The 18,959-nt window shown below is 44.7% G+C and overlaps 1 protein-coding gene across 1 annotated transcript; it reads right to left on the reverse strand.

Annotated features, from left to right (window-relative positions):
• Positions 1 to 1,213: 1,213 nt before the first annotated feature.
• Positions 1,214 to 16,820, reverse strand: ACRBP (acrosin binding protein). Its single transcript, XM_033173833.1, has 9 exons — positions 16,692 to 16,820; positions 13,509 to 13,721; positions 11,626 to 11,720; positions 7,350 to 8,047; positions 4,287 to 4,419; positions 3,058 to 3,237; positions 2,790 to 2,954; positions 2,614 to 2,700; positions 1,214 to 1,346 (listed from the first exon to the last, which is right to left on the reverse strand). Exons 1-9 carry the CDS (start codon positions 16,729 to 16,731, stop codon positions 1,224 to 1,226), a joined length of 1,734 nt encoding a protein of 577 aa, XP_033029724.1. The 5' UTR covers positions 16,732 to 16,820; the 3' UTR covers positions 1,214 to 1,223.
• Between the last annotated feature and the right edge of the window lie 2,139 nt (positions 16,821 to 18,959).

The raw sequence follows: 18,959 nt of genomic DNA on the forward strand, positions 1-18,959 counted from the left end.
ATTTCCCCCTTTAAAAAGACTTAAAAAGGGAAATCAGTTTCAAAAGAACTTTTTTTTTTTGATGTTGCAAGGACCAGCTGGCATCTTCTGCAAATTGGTGAAAGTGGTTTTTTCTCTCTGAGATTAATCCTGGAGAGGGAATTCTGTGTTTGTATACAACACTGTCACAGCAGCTTGATTGCTAAAATACCATATGTCTGTATTCATTCATAGGCATACTGTATTCATTCATAGGCATACTAACAGGAGCCATACCATTAATTCACACAGGCGGGGGTGAAACAGAATGCTGTGTACAGCATCGCTATCAAATAAGGTTGTGTGGAGTCTAAGGTCCACCTATTCCTACATCCCAGAACTAGTCATTGTGAAAAAATGAACAATACTTCATTGTTTAGAATTCTGCTTAAATGAAAGAACATGGTACTTGATGCAGACCCTGGGAGAGTCCATGGAAAAGAGACTATTTTGCTTAAAAACTTAAGGAAGTGAAGGCAGGTTTTGCCAAACTTTTGAAAAACTAAAAGTGATTTGAGTAGGGTTGCCCAAATCTGGTCTGAAACTAGAAAGAAATCAAATTCTGGACAAAGGAAGTGAAGTGACAGATTGGGCAACACATTTCAAGCCTGTCTAATGCTAGATTCTGAACATAGAATTTACTTTCTGGTCATGGGACTTGGGCTTGTTAAGGGGAAACATCTGCACTCGCATGCAGGTTGTGATCTGATTAAAAAAAAAGCCACCAAAATGTTCACCAGAAATGAAGACACCACACCAAGAGGAGCCCTACAGAGGTGAAGAGAAGCAACTGCTCACAGTGCACTGAAATGGTCCTTTATGTATTAGAATACAAAGCGATATGGCCTAGCAATTGTGTTGAGATTTGAATTCACTGACGGAGATATGGGTAAGGATCACTGGGGTTAAATGGCAATGCTGCGCTATCTGCCTTCTTGCGGATTCTTCTGCAGGTTGCAGAGTCCCAGATGACCCTGAAGGATTTGGGTGAAGATGGTTGGTGCTCTAGAGACACATTTTAGCTGTACAGCAAGAGTATCCACAGTGGCATCACTCCAAATACCAAGCAAAGGACAGAAGAGATCAGTAGAGACTGTGCCCTGCAGAATGCCTTGTATCAGATGAGAGTCACACACTGCGCACGCGTGTGTCTCTATGTGCTGCATCTTCTCTGGCTTACCACCTCAATATTGGAGCCACTGCTCTCACTCTCTGCCCTCTCCATTACTGATAAAGAATTTCTTGTTCCAAAGTACCACTTCCTCTTCCCCTTCCTCCCTACTTAGCACTCGGTAAGTCTGGTGTTTTCGGCAAGGCTTCCGCATCACCTGAGGACAAAGAAGAACAACAGAACGTTAGAGTTGATTACTCCGCTTCTGACGAAGGATCAAATAACCTTGCCCCAAACTAACCACAGGGTTAGGGTAAAGCCACCTGTTCATTCGCACTGGGCGCTGCGCTGCAGGGGGCACCGTAACAGTGCTGTAGAACAGAGTGCAAGAGGCAGGGGAGGGCACCAGGTTTTAGCATCGCACAGGCTGCCGCTGAAATTTGAGAGCCCAAAGTTTGCCACTACTAGCCAAGTGGAACTTGGCATCCTTAGTCCTCCAGATGTTGCTGGACTACAACTCCCATCAATTGCAATGGCAATTGTAGTTCAGCAACTTCTGGAGGGCTGAAGTTGCCCTGCACATTCTTTAGAAGTTCCTGGAAAGAATAAACTTGGGACATAGGAGGAAGCATGTGGCAGAGCCTGGATACTCTACAAAGACTGAACCAAGTTCAGATGGGGAGCAGAGCTGCTGAGTAGTTGGAAACGACTTCCAAAAGAGTGGCTAAGGGCTCCTCCAGATTTCTTGTTGCGCCACACTTTCCAGGCACAGGTCTGAGCTTTAAAGCTCCATGTCTGAGTGGTTTTTGTTTTCCCAGGGAAAACCTGCATTTTACCACTGAATTGAAGCAAACAGCAACCCATGGAAAATCACATTGATTCAGCAGCAAAAATGACTTCCCCCAGGGTGCAAGCCTAGGCAGTGTGCATGGAAGTCCTGGGCTGTCTGGATGACAAGATGCCATTCTCAGTCTCTCTGATGTGCTCCAAAGGAAAGCATAGCAATACGTTTGGCACCAGTTTGGCTACAGGACTTGCCAGAAGGAGGTGTACAAGGTGCCATCCAACTGTCTTGGGGACGCCACTCCAGTGGGCTTACTCCTGAGCTTTTTCTTCTCCCAGATGGGCTACCTTCCCAGATTGATGAGCCCCGTCTGCCCCTATCACTGCACCCTTTCTTCTCAGTAAAATGCAGGTGTTCCTCGGGAAATTGCCAGGACAAAAACAAACAAATGCTCGGGTCTGGTGCTTGAAAGTGCAGACATATGCCCAGAAACACGGCACAAAAGGAAGTCTGGATGAGCCCTCAATGCATGATCCAAGTAAACAAAGACAGGCTTGTTGCTTTTTACCTCTTTTCTTTTTAGTTGGAAGGAGTAGGACGAGGATAAGCTTTGCCTTTCCATAATGAGGGAGCACTCAACAAACAACTAATTTTTTATACTTAAGCTTCAAGAAGGGAACTTGAAGGTGTCATCTCCCACCTTCTCTCCAGCATGGCTGTCTTTCAGACACTGCTTGCTCTTGAAAGCACAGTAGGTGGGGTGTTGAACTCCTGTCGAGTCGCAGATCTGGGAAGAAGGAAATGACAAGGTGGCAGGGATGACAGGAACAAACCAACATGATGGGGGCAAAGGACAGATATTCCATTAATACTCACTTCTTGTGGGAAATCTCCTTTTTGGAAGGAGGAATACTCTGTCTTCAACCAAAGAGACACCCGATAATCATCACAGCCATGAGCAGCCAAGCGACCGCACCAATAGTCTGCTTTCAAGCCTGCATATGTCTCAACCCCAAAATACTCTTCTACCCCTGTGGGGACCTGGTGATAAAAAATGAGGAGGAGGGAAAGGGGCAGAATCAATGGAACTTGTCCTCAAGCAAAGCTTTCTCCAATATCTGGGCAAGCTAAATGTTTGGCTTACCCTGGAACGCATAGCCTGGTGCTGAGCCAAGATCCCCGGGTTGATGTAGGATGTGAATATGCCACCAACACAGTGGGTACGCTTCAGATTCGAGGCCCCTTGGCACTGCTCTGTCTTCAGGGAGCAGAAAGCACACTCAGAGCACATGTCGGCATGGCGTCGGCCAAGGCTATCACACACCTAGGGAGTGACGGAGCAATGAGAAGGACCAAAACAAAGCCGCGCCTGCTGGAACAATCTACCTCTCTGTCTTGAAGCATGTGGCAAACCACTGTTGCGGGTGCAGTCCTTCCCAACATGTCGGTCCTTCTGTTCAGAGTGCCGCCCCTTGCCTACCCTGCAACATTCCTCAGATGAAAATAGGGACAAATGTCTGGCGGCTTCTCTTCCTCCTCACCCGCTCTCCAGCAGCCACTAGGAGCTGCCCAAGAGAGGAGGCCAGCAGCGGCAGCCATAGAGAGCCCATGGGGTGCTCCTTCACAGCTGCCACTGCTGTTGCTTGGGACAAGCACTGGCTCATCCTTCTCAGCACCAGGGGCAGGGGAAATTGGGACATTTCGGGATCAAGTCAAAAGCCAGGGTGGCTTTCGTAATCCCAGGACTGTCCCTGGAAAATAGGGGCGCTTGGAGGGTATGCCCTTGTAACTGAACTGGATCCAAAAATTGATTCGCTGCTAGGCCAGGTTCAAGGTACCAATACTTGTGTGAATTCTCAAAGGCCTAAATAACTTGGGTGCCAGTTGTCTGATTCCTGTGTTCCACTTCAGTCACTGAGATCTTCTGATGGACACTTCTGGTGGTGCCACACGCCCCTGAGGCCTGGTTGACCATCCCTAGAGACTGATCCTTTGGTGTGCTGAGCCCTGCCCTGTGGAACTGTTTATTCTTCCCTCAGAAGTTTTTTGAAACCTTTGTGTAGACAAGCATTTACCACATGAATGTTCTTTTTGTTGTTGTTATGTTTTGTATGGATGATCTCTTTGTTGATTCTATTTTTATATGTTGCATTCCGCCTTGCTGCATTCTTTTTTAAAATGAAAGTGAGGATTATAAATTCGCAAATAAAGTTCTGTTCAACCAAACTGCCTCCCCTCCTCCTCTCATCAGGAGCTCTTACTAGCTCAGAAGGTGGCGCCGAAATTTAAGGTGGGCTTGGAGATCTCCCAGTTTATCAACTGCTGGGCTCTGCTGTAAGAAGGTATGAAACTGGCATCCAGCACGGAGCTTACCAATTCCCCAAAGCCAAAGGTTTTTGACTCCATTTGTTTCCAGGCCTTGCTAACAGCCGAGGATATGCAAATGTCTTGCAGCACTGCATAGCAGAGAATCACCAGAGCTTCTTCCTTGTCAAGAGCTAAGAGGCTAAGGCAAGAAAGGAGAAACGGAGAGAAGGAAATTGTGAGAAGGAGGGCCATTTTGATCTCCCAACCCCCTCACAATATCTCTTAGAGGCAGCTCCGATACCTGGGTGCTCATCAGCCCAAGCAGAAACCGCTGAAAATGGCAGCCTTCTATGTCAATCCCCCCCCTTCTCATTGTAACTAATTAAGGAAACATGGGACTAAGATGACTCATGTTTGGGGAAATGCGTGTTGTGCTATCTAAGTAGATAGAGGAAGGGGAAGTTGATATCCAACTGCCATTTTCAGTGGCGAACCCGTATCTACTCTCATGCCTTGTTTGAGCCTCAGAACAGGTCCTGAGTTAAATCCACAGGACAAGTGCCCCTATGGCGTAATGCAGAGCCTCACAAAATCATTTCCCCCGGGTCCCATAAAGGAGGAAACCTGTGCTTTGGAGGAACCCATAAATGGTTATCCAAAGAGAGTCCTATTACAAAACCACCACATGGAAGGGCCATCAGAATATGTGCATGTTTTCTTTAGTTACGGACAAGTAATCAAGTGATGCCTTGCATGAGTGAATGGGCCGTCGTGGATGGTGATTGGCAAAAAAGAGAGAAATACCCATGCAATTGGAAAATTAGCAAAATAAGTTGACAATTTTAAAATAGATATTACATATGATTGAATATGCAGTTGTTTAGGTTAATAAATAATTAGTGCTAACATATAGGGCTGGATTTTACTAACCCAGACTAAGGATTCCTACTTGCACAATGGGGATTTCCTCCCTCCCCCCTCCCTCTGAAATCTACTCTGAAATAAATCTGTCTGGAGAATGCTGCAGAACAGTGTGTGGGATGTGGAGACGGGAGATCATTCCATTTGGCAAGCAGAAATCCTTGCCCTGATGGGATGATCATCTTAGTGCAATGCTGAATGCCAACCGCAAGACGTTGCTTTTGAAAAATTCACAACATGCTCCTTCAAGCTCTCCCTACAGCTGCCAGAAAATCTACTTGTGCTCTATGGTTTTGCAAATGCATTATCTGAAAGTGTGGAACTGCCAAAGGCTTGGGATACTTTCAACACTCTAGCAGGATACACCAGCAAACTCTTGGGTCCTAACAAATGTGCAGATATGAAACCCTGACAAACGTCTTTGGTTTATTTGGTTTTTAAGGAGAAATGTATGACTGGGGGAAAGGAGGAGGAGGAGGGGTTCTGGAGTAAAGACGAGGCAGGTGAGGAGAACATTAGTCCCCTGTCTTAGTTCCAGGTCCAGGGTTTGGGGGACCTTTGGGTAACATGTTCCCCCATCTTTATGTGTCTCCCTTCTCGTCACCAAGGCACCACCACCTACTCCTTTGCCTTGTTCTTCTGGGCCCAATCCCTACAACTCCCAGGGGTAGGAGGACGGCAGGAGTGAAGTGGAGACTACTGCTCATTGCTTGCATTTTTTGAGAAGGTAGCTGAACAGGTGACAATAATGAACAGGATGTTTGCCCCCCCCCCCGGTAGGGCTGTGAGCATCAACTAGCGCCTGGCAACACCTACCCCTGACACAAGTACCGATTCCTTTCTCCCCATTGCTCCTTGGCTCTACATCACCTGAGGATGCGCTTTCCCCCCATTTCTTTATTTGAAACTTCGCTCAACCTGTTATTCGTTCATTCAAACCACAATTTCTTTCCACATTCATGGCTTCTTGTCTGGGTTTAAACTTTTTGTCGTCGCTGCTGCTGCTTCCTGGGTCGGCGGCAACAGAACTGATTTGGGGAAGCTGCCGTTATAATTTCCCAGAATGCTCTGAGAATTGTATCATTGTGGGACATTTGGGGTGGTGGTGGAAAAGGCAAGTTCCATTAGCACCAACCCCTTCACTCCAAATGACGCGATGTTCAAACAAGTCTACGAAAAAGAAGTGGAAGTCCCCAAAATGAACTGTTGCCACTCTTAGGGAAAAACAAACTCCCAGCCCTCAAATGGGTATAAATGGGATGACATTTGTACCTATTAATTACTCAGGACAAGTCATTCCATTACATCTAAAACTTCAACCAAAGTTTAATTATTTGCTCATTATGAAACAGATCTGCACCCTTAGAATCCACTCTTTCCTGAAGTAGCTGCTCTTTCTCTCTTTTTAAAAGTGAATGGATTTGGTCTTCCTTGTTTTTTACTTGGTTTTAGAGTATGTGGGCTTATGTCTATTTGTAACTTGGCCATCACAATGGATAAATAACTGAGGGACAGCTAGACTGGCCCAAATTGGGAGCTGAAGCGTTGCATCGATGTCAATAATTTCATATACCTTTGGGTAAGTTGTTTTTAAAGGAGTAAGGATATGGAGAACCAATGATTTCCCTCATAAAACAAAGCAATGCAGTTGTCGCTTATCTACACACTGATTTAGCACTCATAGGGTGCTAAGCCCTGTACAAAATAAAGCCTGTATGCCGTTCCTGACCAGAAAGCACCTTACATTCAACAATTAAGAACATGGATTGATGATGTAGGAGATCTGGGGAGGAGGCAGCACGGAGTAAAGTGAGAGCAGAGGAATGATGGGGGAGTGACTCAGTTGTATGGTTTTGCAGTGTGCCAGAATATCCCTACCCTGTACATTGTTTGTTGGGGTGACTATGTTGACCGAGTTGAAGAAGCAAGTCTTGAAAATAAACTTTGGGACTTTCCACATTATTTGTCCTCAATGCACTTTTTATTTTCTACTTGTAACTTTAGTCCACACAAGCATTTTGGATATATAGAAATATATATTTAGTAAATATAATGAGGGGAAACAGCAGGGAGGAGCCAGTGGGAGCTGACAACAATGGTGTCACATCATTAGGCATCTTCCTCTAGGCCCTGCCATCTTTTGCTTTGGGGCCTGTTTTCCTCAGCAAATGTTACTGCTTTTTGCCTGGGAGCAAGACTTGCCCTTACCTCCCCTTGGAACCGATCCCTTCCTGGCTAGTCAGGATATTCAGATCTCCTTCTCTGCCTTTGAAAGGCTGCGCGTTCTCGGCATTCAGGGACTGCTCCAGGGAGAAGGCCATGCCAATCAGGCGGTGGATGCTCTTATGGAGCTGCTGGTTCGAGAGCCCCTTGGCGGCTGTCGTCTCTTCAGCTTTGGAGGCAGTCGCTTCGGTGGTGGCCACGACTTCCGCAGTGGCCGCAACAAGCACGGCACCCACGTAGTCCGGCTTGCTGGAGGGAGTTGGGAAGGAGCGTTCCCTGGCCACGGGCTCCTGGCCTGAGACGGCAAAGGAATATTTCAAAATGGCGTCGATGTTGGAGCGGAGGCGGGCGTCGCGGGACGGTGTGGCACCATGGTCTATCTGCGGCATGTGACGCAACTGGCTTGGGGATGGAGAAACGGCATTGACTTCGTCTTGATCCTCGTACTCGTCTTCATGTTTGTACTCGTGCTCAGGCTCGTGTTCATGCTCATGTTCATGCTCATGTTCGTGTTCATGCTCATGTTCATGTTCATGCTCATGTTCATGCCCATGTTCGTGCTCATGTTCATGCCCATGTTCGTGCTCATGCTCGTGCTCATGTTCATGCCCATGTTCATGTTCGTGCTCATGTTCGTGTTCATGCACATGCTCATCCTCTTCAAACTCAGGGCACAGTATCCGCTATCCAGGGGTGGGGGGTGGAGGAAGGAGAAAATTTGGGGAAATGTGACCAAGTTGTCTTGGGTGAATAATCCTCTCTCCCATGCCCCCATGTAAAAGAGGACTGTCTCCATTTCTCATCAGCCCTGGTTCCTTACCTGGTATTATTAGTATTTTAGTATTAGTATTAGTATTAGTATTAGTATTAGTATTAGTATTAGTATTAGTATTAGTATTAGTATTAGTATTCTAGGCCGTCAAGCTGACTGGGTGGCTTCCAACAAATTAAAACATCAAGCACAGTAAAATATCAAACATTAAAAACTGCCCTAAACAGGGCAGTATGGGGGTTTGGGGCTGCCTAGACAACAAGACACCCCTCTTGGCCTTACTAATGTGGTCCAAAGGAAAGCAGAGCTCTTATAGGCCTTAGCCTCAACTGGTGATACCCATCTGGGAGTTTTTCTCTCTAACAAGTCTTTGTTCCGAATCCAAACCTGATATAAAGTGTTCCTGATAATGTGAGATTTAAAAGCTTTGTGGGCCTTAACTTTATCATACCAAAGATAAGCATTCCAACCAAATACATTGTCATGTCCTTCCAAGTCCAAAACACCAGTGTTTTCTAGCTTGAACCAATCCTTTAGCCAGCAAAAGGCTGCAGCTTCAAAATAAATTCTAAGATCTGGCAGCGAGAATCCACCTCTTTCCTTAGAATCTGTCAAAATCTTATACTTTATCCTGGGTTTCTTCCCCTGCCAGATAAATTTAGATAAATCCTTTTGCCACCTTCTAAAACCAGTCTAGCTGTCCCTCAGTCTGGGGTTTTTGGGCTGCCTAGACAACAAGACCCCCTTCTTGACCTTACTAATGTGGTCCAAAGGAAAGCAGAGCTATACGTTTGGCACTACCGGTAACTTGGTTACTAGAAGGAGGCGTACAAGGCACAATACAAATGCCTTAGGACTCCACCCTCGACTTGTGTAGGGTTTACTCCTTAGCTTTTTCTTCTCCCAACTTAGCATGATGTGGAATTCCTCGTATCATTTTAAAGGGAGGCTTGAAAGAGGCGCATCGTTTCCCCTGGCATGCAGACCTATTTGTTTCGTCGCCTCTTCTAAAAGAATTTCGGCAGGTTTTCCAAATAATATTAAATCTTCAAAACCCGATTACCGGGGGCAAAAGGAAAGGGAGAACGTGCACACAAAGAGCAATGTTCTGTCTTGAAACAACCCTAATTTAATACATTATCTGAAAAAAATGGTACCGGTATCACCTGTCTCCTGCTTGAAAGCAGATCAACCCCTGTGCCATTTCTAAGGAAGATGAGGCAGGGCCAGGAATCAAACAACATTAGGAAGCTACATTCACTGTTGTTTCTCTGGGCACACGGGTTTTGCAAGTTTTGGAAGCACCGTGAAAGAAATTGCAAAACCTGCTAGGCCAAGAGGCTACGGTGAAATGAGCCTATCCACCACAAGCAGTGAAATTATGGATGTTTGGTTGTGTTGACAGCACAACCCCTTCTCTGCCTTCATTCCTCATTCCTTCCAGCCTGGAGCCAAGTCAATATTAAAGTCCTGCTTGCTGCAGCAGATAAAAAGGACTGGGGAAAGAAAAGGCAGGGAAAAATTGCAAGTTGTGTGCCCTTGCTTCTCAGTTTGACCCTTTTGCATGGTTTTGTACGTTTTGTGGTATTTTATGCATTGTGACTTGCCATTATCTTTATTGATTGCAGTTTAGTGATTCTTTATTGTAATTGTAAACTGTTTAATTTTTATTTGCTGATACTTAATTTTACTGTTTACTCTTATGTTCTGACAAATTATTGAATATTGCTTTACAGTCGTACCTTGGAAGTCGAACGGAATCCGTTCCAGGAGTCCGTTCGACTTCCAAAACGTTCGCAAACCAAAGCACGGCTTCTGATTGGCTGCAGGAACTTCCTGCAGCCAATCAGAAGCTGCAGAAGCCCCACTGGACGCTCGGCTTCCAAAAATAGTTCGCAAACCGGAACAGCCACTTCCGAGTTTGCAATGTTCGGGAACCAAAACGTTCGATTCACAAGGCGTTAGAAAAACCAAGATACTACTATATTTGATAAGAGTTGTTTATTTTAAAGTTGTGTTTTTATTATGACTTTTTTGTATTGGATCAGATTGTTAATAGGTGTGTGCTCTTTGCTGTCTATTTTGTTGTTTCTTCAGGTTGTAAACTGCCTTGGATATGGTAATATAGAAAAGTGGTATAAAAATTAAAAGTGAAAAAAAAAGGAGAACATTAATAGCCCAGCATTGGAAGGATAACTACATCCCAACCAAGAAAGAGTGGCTGAGTAAGTTAGCGGAATATCTGGAATCGGCAAAGCTGACCAATATAATAAAACAAAAGCCAAAAAAGGTAATTCAATACCAATTGGATTGTTTTAATGAATATTTGAGTAAACAAGGATTAAGAGAAAGGTTTTGGTTATGTCTAGAATAGCGATTAAGTGGATTTATGGTAATTTTGATGTTGAAGGGAAGAATGGCAAAAATGTTCAGATAGTGTAGGTAGTGAAATGCAGCGATGGAAGCTGATTATTGTAACTTTAACAATAATTTACTTTTTTTGTTATCTCTTTCTTTGGTCTTTTACTCTTTTCTTTTTCTGCAATTTCTTCTTTCTTTCTTTTCTTTTATTGTTTGCAATGTAAATTGTTTCTTTTATTGTATGCAATGTGTATTTGTAAAATTTGTAAAATTTTGTAAACTATTTGGAAATAAAATAAAGATTTTATATTAAATAAATAAAAAATGAGTGAATATCCCTGCCCATCCAAACATTTGCCCTAAGATCTGAGCAAAGGCAAGGGACTCGTAAGAAAATACGCCCTCCATACTGTGACAACCTCCTGACAGTCATGATTTCTGAATAGCGCATGCCAATTTAAGGCAGGAGTTTCTTGATCTGTGCACTGGTGTCCCTTGTTGTCACGGCTGCAAAATAGAGGAAGACTAATACAGTGGTACCTTGGTTCTTGAACTTAATCTGTTCCAGGAATCTGTTTGACTCCCAAAACGGTTCAAAAACCAAGGTGTGGAGTCCGATTGGCTGCAGGAGCTTCCTGCACTCAATCTGAACGTGTTGGACGTTTGGCTTCCGAAAAACCAAAACCGAAAAACATTTGCAAACCAGAACACTCACTTCTGAGCTGATTTGTTCTGGAGCCAAGCCATTCGAGTACCAAAGTATAGCATTGTGCTATCAGGTCTCAGTGTAACTCCACCTCTCAAGGCAAGCCACTGGGCCCTTGCCAAAACATCAGTGAGACTGTGGCCTGGTTTGTGTGGCACCCTGCCTCACCCCAGCCATCTCAGCTTGCCTGCCCACTCTCAGTCTGCATTTTTGTTCCAGCTCCTCTCTGGGCATCTTCTCATGTAGGACCTTGTCCTGTATCTCCAATGATGTGGGTGGGTGAAGGGTAACCTATTAAGGGACCTTATTGATATCCCACATGCCTCAACCTTCTGCTTTTTAGCCAAATCACCCAGAATTTCGTATTCTTCTAAAAACAGGAGCTCTATTGCAGCGGGCAGACATACTTCTCTATCCCTCACCTTGACGTAGAACCTCCGGTTTGAACACCGAAACTGTGCAAATAGACAAAAAGTCTCAAAACGTATGACGTGAGGAAGATCCGCACAGATGGGACCTGGAAGCAGAAGGCAAAAAGTCTTACCATGGGAAGGAAGAACGAAAAGTACCATATCCTCCAGCATTGCACAGAGGTAAACAAATGCACCGGTTGTTGAACTGAGCTACACACTGATGTTCTCTAATGACTGAGGGGCCTGTGGCAGTATATTGCTGGACAACTAACTACCATTAGCCAATTCCCCCCCCCCAATTCCCTTAAAGCCAGGAGGAGAATTTCTACATCGTTTTGCTTCCAAAGCACACGACATTCAGAACTGCATAGAATTATCGTTGCAGACGATAAAAGCCCGTTCCCGTTCCCATGTAAATTCAGATTAATAGTTACAGTTGTGGTTTGGGGAATGTAAGTGGGGAAAGGGCACAATCCACTCCAAGGTACTCCTGGGTAAGCCTTGCACAGGTCTATTTCCGGGTGAATTGTGTCCTCCCTGAACATTATGGCAGTAAAGGTGAGCCGATGAAAACACCTAGAGCATCTTCTGCTTCTTCTCTTAGGCCTTCATCTAGTACAGTGTTTTTCAACCTTTTTTGGGCAAAGGCACACTTGTTTCATGAAAAAAATCACGAGGCACACCACCATTAGAAAATGTTAAAAAAAATAACTCTGTGCCTATATATAAAGTAATTTTCCCACGGCACACCAGGCAACATCTCGCGGCACACTAGTGTGCCGCGGAACAGTGGTTGAAAAACACTGATCTAGTAAGCTGAGAGTGGATCCACAAGTGGGTCTTGGCACGACCTAAGGAGGGTTGCTTCCCTGGCAAAACCACCACTGTATTTTAATTTTTGAAGAGAAATAGAAAAATAAGAGTAGTATGGAAAGAGAAGGAAAGAGAGATGGGGCATGTCTAGCAATATATATCTTTTGCTTGTTCTATACTCGCTGATTGCAATAGCTATGCTCCTTTTGTGAACTGTAGTTTGCTAGGTGATGATGATGATGATAATAATAATAATAATAATAATAATAATAATAATAATAATAATAATAATTTTATTTATACCCCACCCATCTGGCTGGGTTTCCCCAGCCACTCTGGGCGGCTCCCAATAGAATATTAAAAACACGATAAAACATCAAACATTAAAGACTTCCCGAAACAGGACTGCCTTCTGATGTCTTCTAAAAGTCAGGTAGTTGTTTATTTCCTTGACATCTGCAGTTTGCTGCAGATACTAAAAAGTATTTACAGTGGTACCTCAGGTTACATACGCTTCAGGTGACAGACTCCGCTAACCCAGAAATAACGCTTCAGGTTAAGAACTTTGCTTCAGGATAGGAACAGAAATCGTGCTCTGGCAGTGCAGCGGCAGCGGGAGGCCCCATTAGCTAAAGTGGTGCTTCAGGTTAAGAACAGTTTCAGGTTAAGAACGGACCTCCAGAATGAATTAAATTCTTAACCTGAGGTATCACTGTATTAGCCACCTCTCTGTCCCATCCTGACAGAACTACAATTCCAAGGGTTCCCCAGGGTGAAGAAATACTGCAAACCCTGTATTTCGCCAGTGTAGGTATGCCTTGTGAAAGAGGAAGTTTTGTTTTTTAAAAAATTCAAATTGGTTTTAAAGGTTGGTCTGAAGTCTGAAAAAGTTGAAGTTGGTTGCCATAGGACCCGCACAGACATTTACAGGCCATATTTAGAGAGATCTGTAGATTTACAGACTACAGAAAAGGCTGTTGGTGGCAGGAATAATATATTGAATAAAGTGCAGTCAGAGTCTCTCACCACAAAAGGGTTCTGGAGGGAATCTGAAGTGTGAACCAGTGATCTGCACATACCCTCTGGGATCTCGCCATGGTTCTCATACTGATCCAGCTGTAGGATTTTAGGATCCTGGCAACCTTTGCTACGTCGGATCTGACACACCACGCTTGCCTTCCACTTGGGCCTCATAGACGCGAAAAAGTCCAGGTACTCGTCAGTCGTGAGGGGGCTGCCTGGCTGGTAGGACAAAGTCCTCGGGATCAACTGGGCCAAGAAGATTAGGAACCCTGAAGGAGAAGTTATCCGTCTGTCAGATTTTTATCTCTTATAGCCAGCGGCCGTTACAACGCATATTACAAAACAAAACACATGCTATAAAAAGTCCAAGTGGAAATTAAGTTACTACAAAGAAAAGGAGTACAAGGAGATGTTATAAGAATTTTAAGGTCTCAAATATAGAATAAATATTCATAAATGCACACATATCTAAATATATGAACCATGTGTCTGAAATGGTATGGGATAGCAATCCTGGAGCCATTTTGACTCTCCCAATGACCTCAAATATTCCTCTGCAGTAAGGGAGGCAAATGGGGAAAGCCTTCCCATTCTCTTTTTGCTTGCAAAACTTGTCTTTAAGGGCGTATTTGTGCATGCATAGGGTGAGCCTGTGACCTGATTTCAAGAACTAAAGCAGGCTTCCTCAACTTCAGCCCTCCAGATGTTTTGAGACTACAATTCCCATCATCCCTGACCACTGGTCCTGCTAGCTAGGGATCATGGGAGTCGTAGGCCAAAATCATCTGGAGGGCCGAGTTTGAGAAAGCCTTAACTAAAGTATTAACCATCACAAAAGAATGGCCAGACTGCCCAAGTAATGCAATCAGTGACCATTATCAGATTTCCTGGAAGACAGGATTTCTGCTGTAGACCACCTCCTTCTGTGATGTATGTATGATGTTTTGGGGGGTGGTTTGGGGCTACAGGGTGGGCAATTTAAAAAGTCTATACAGTGTTACCTCAGGTTACAGATGCTTCAGGTTACAGACTCTGCTAACCCAGAAATAGTACCTTGGGTTAAGAACTTTGCTTCAGGATGAGAACAGAAATCGTGCTCTGGTGGCGCAGTGGCACCAGGAGGTCCCATTAGCTAAAGTGGTCTTCAGGTTAAGAACAGTTTCAGGTTAAGAACGGACCTCCAGAACAAATTAAGTACTTGACCAGAGGTACCACTGTAACAACGTTATAAAAAGTCGAATAGGAAATTGTTAATACAGTAGAACCCTGGGTTACGCACGCAATCCGTTCCGGGTCGCCGTGCGTAGCGCGGGCATGCGTAACTCGAACACACGGGAAAAAAAACCGAAAAACCGGAAGTCGTGTGATTTGAGCGCTTCTGTGCATGTGCAAAGTGCACAGAAGCATTCTGCGCTTCCGCGTGCTTTGGAAAACACTTCCAGGGGGCAGGAGTGCGTATCCCAAACGTACACAACACGGAGCATACGCAACATGAGGTATGACTGTACAAAGAAAAGGAGTACAAGGAGACAAAAACAAAGCATGATCAGGCTATTCTGTGACCCCTCAACTGCACTCAGATCAATGGGTCCTTTGTAAAGCATTAACTGCCGATACCACAGCAAAAACGACAGCCTCTAAAATACCTCCACACAACAAAACAAAACCAAAACAAAACCAAAACCACCCTTCTGCAGTTGAAAGGCCAAGAGAGAGGCACAATAAGTCATCCGTCTTACTTTCAGGCTAAATCTTATGACAATTTCACTGTTGAACACAGCAAAACGTACACCTGAGTAAAAATACATAAGATTACACTGTCATGCACTTGTTATAAAAGATGTTGTTCCTTCACCCAATATTGAATACAGTACAGGCACTTCTACGTAGATTCCCTTGCAATAGCACAGGCCACAGTAATTCATTACTGAGCAACCAGAAAGTCGAAGAGGGCCACCTATTGTCCAAAACAGAGGTGAAAAATTTGCCGAACTTTTCTCTGCCACCAAGCTTGGGCAGGCAATAAAGAAAATGTGTTCCTGTAATTGTTGATGGTCTCTATTTTTTATTTTTATTTTACATTACCTTTATTGCCTATAGATGCTGTTGTTGCAAGCTTTTTTTCTGGTGTTTTTTAAGCATGTAAGGTAAAGGTAAAAGGACCCCTGACCATTAGGTCCAGTCGCGGACGACTCTGGGGTTGCGGCGCTCATCTCGCTTTATTGGCTGAGGGAGCCGGCGTACAGCTTCTGGGTCATGTGGCCAGCTGGTGAACCAGAGCAGCGCATGGAAATGCCATTTACCTTCCCACCAGAGCGGTACCTATTTATCTACTTGAACTTTGATGTGCTTTTGAACTGCTAGGTTGGCAGGAGCAGGGACTGAGCAACGGGAGCTCACCCCATCACGGGGGTTTGAACCGCCGACCTTCTAATTGGCAAGCCGTAGGCTCTGTGGTTTAACCCACAGAGCCACCCGCCTCCTCTTTAAACATGTAGTTGCATAGAAATATTTTTGTAAATAAAATTACTGAATATTACTGAATCGCTGCACCCAAAGCTTGTTAAATACAGTGGAACCTCGGTTTTCGAACGTAATCCGTTCCGGAAGACCGTTCGATTTCCAAAACATTTGAAAACCGAGGATCAATGGGCTGGCTGCAAAGTCAGTGGGGGGGAAATGAAAAACACACCTTGGAAGCTGTTCGACTTCTGAGGCGCATTTGAAAATGGAAGCAACTACTTCTGGGTTTTCGGTGTTTGGATTCTGAATTGTTCGGCTTCCAAGACACTCGGAAATCGAGGTTCTACTGTATATGATACACTGACTGACTTATCAAACCTAAACTTTTATTTACCAATGAATATCTCTTAAGAAACAATGACAACACTACCCAATTTCACTATTCACTGTGAAGGAATAGATCATAAGAGACTTCTTAACTCGCCCACCCACCCACCCACCCACCCACCCCAAATGCCCAGTTTTCTTCAAATCCAGACCAGGCAGAATAAGTTAAAATCACAGTGGGATCAGATCGATGGACTAAGGCCCATGTTGACTTTTATGTCTGACTTCCACATGCTAATAGGAGCTGTCAGAAAAGAGCACCGGCCAGAATATACAACCAAGCCAGTCAGGAGCAATGGCAGTTATAGGCCATACGGAGCCAAAGATGATCACAAGCCAGAAATCCACCCAGGCTTCCTCTTGGATAAATGGAGAGGTCAGTCACTCACCCACCAGACAGGCCCATCGTAGCAACTTGAGCCTCAGCATTGCCGTTCTGCATCAGGCTCACCCCATTTCAATGGCCAACAAGGCCGGAAGCTGTTGGAATGAGAACACAATGACCTCACAGTTGAAGCCATTGCAGGAGAGCAACAGGAGCAAGAATCTAGGTGGACTAAGGAGGGTTGGGCAGGGGATGGAGAGGACAGGAAAGTGGTGGTGATTTTACATGCGGCAGCCCGAATATGAGGCAAGATAACACACCAGGTTCCACCCATCATTGAAAGCAGCCGAGTGGGAAGCAAACCTCTGGATAATGCCTCACAATTCGATAGAAAAATGAATGGGAACAGCAAATGAACATAGAGAGATGTTCTTCAAGTCTGGTTCATTCAAGTGGGGTTTACGCAGATGCTTGTGGACGTTCATTAATTTGAGGTAGCGCCACTTGTGCATTTTCCTCCTCAGATACCAACATTTCTGTCGCAAGAGAAACTGGCAAAGTTGGAGAAAAAGGAGGACATCATGGGACAGTGTGGGTGGTTGAGCAGGGACAGGTTTTTACCACTGCAGGATTCTTGTTTCCAAGATAGCACAGTCCACAATTTCCCACATTTAGTTGTTTGCAGGGCATGCTCTTTCCTCCATTAGGGCTCAACATGAACATAGCTCTCTCACGGTGACATGCAAAATGATTGCGGCTGCCTTGCACTGCACCAACTCCCATGTATACATTTAAAATGGAAATAAGTAGGCGAGTACCAAAATGAAGCAACACCAGTCCAGATTAAAATGGTAATTTAAAGATGGTAGTGAAGTGGATGTAAGTATACAAATACCACTATCTCTGGATTTTTAGTTACTCATTGAGACAGTTACCGTATTTCCCGTGTATAAGACTAGGTTCCCCCTCCTAAAAAATGTCAAAAATTAGGGGGCGTTTTACACACGGATACATCTCCCCCCATTTTCTAAAATCTGAGTCCCCCCAAATAGGGGGCATCTTATAGACGGAAAAATACGGTATATTGTAAAGTGCCTGTGTTCATTCTTGCCTCCCATTTACTTCTGTAGAACATTTTGTCCCAACTACAGTAAACCTGAAATGACTTTATTTGGTTATGGCAGCGTTAAGTAGAATAGCTAGAAAACACAAACAAAATGGCAATAGGTAAATAACCCCCCCCCCCCAAAAAAAGAGCATGAAGCAGAGCATGGGCTTTAATAAATTTGTGGGAGTTAACTGAAACATCAACATAAATGAAGCCGGAGTATAAAGACCAAAACTTCAAATGGAGATATTTTTTCCCCAGTTAACCCCCGAAGGGAAATCTCAGCAGTCTCAGTTTTCAAATTCCAGATACTTTCTATCAATTGTTGTAGCAGCAGTCACTTAAACGGTTAATTTCTTTCAACTCCCGAAGGGAGGGAGGCGGGCTGCCTTTCTTCTTTCCCCCAGATCGTTCCAAGAATACAAAGAGTCAATCAAATACTCACAGCCACTGGGTTCTTATCAGCTCGTTAAAGACAGGTAGAACTTAGACGCTCATCACAGGCTTTGCCGCATTTACATCCCGGTTGGGGCATGTCCCCTATAGCCCGGCTCCGTCGTCCCTTCACCCCCACTCCCCCTTTACAGGGGGAGCGGGGAAAGGGTTCGGAGCCACAACGGGCACAGCCGGGGAGCCCAGGGTGCGGGACGCTCTTCCCGCACCCCAACCGGAGCCCCGCTTTGCGGTAGCAGGGCTCCTAACCCCCGGGATGGACTGGGTGCTTCGCAGCCGAAGCAGCCCACGACCACCCGCAATGGCGTCGCCGCCGGAAGTCCCTAGTATCTAGCAAATACTTTAAACCCCCCTCCCCACAAACCAGGTTTTTTAAAGCACTTTTGTGAAGTCTCTCTCCTGTTGCTATAACCAGTTGAATTCCCTATCATTTATTATTAGCTTTTTGCATCACTGTGTTAAAATACAACTTTTAGAAGACACCAGAAGGCAGCGAAGTTGTACGGGCAAGTTTTTGATTTTTGATATTTTATTATGCTTTTATATTTGCTGGAAGCCATCCAGAGTGGCTGGGGCAACTAAGATGGGTGAGGTACAAATGAAATAATAACAACAGCAACAGTGCTCCGCCTTTATTCCAGACATTGTGATATATCAGCATAACGCGATGTTTAGCTGCTGATATATCGCAATATTGAAAACCAGGTATCAGAAACACCACTGCAGGTAAGACGGGCAAGTTAGAGCTCTTAAGTGCTGATGATGCCTCTA

Source organism: Lacerta agilis, chromosome 16 (genome assembly GCF_009819535.1).
Source record: "Lacerta agilis isolate rLacAgi1 chromosome 16, rLacAgi1.pri, whole genome shotgun sequence".
In the NCBI taxonomy this organism is placed as follows: Eukaryota; Metazoa; Chordata; class Lepidosauria; order Squamata; family Lacertidae; genus Lacerta; species Lacerta agilis.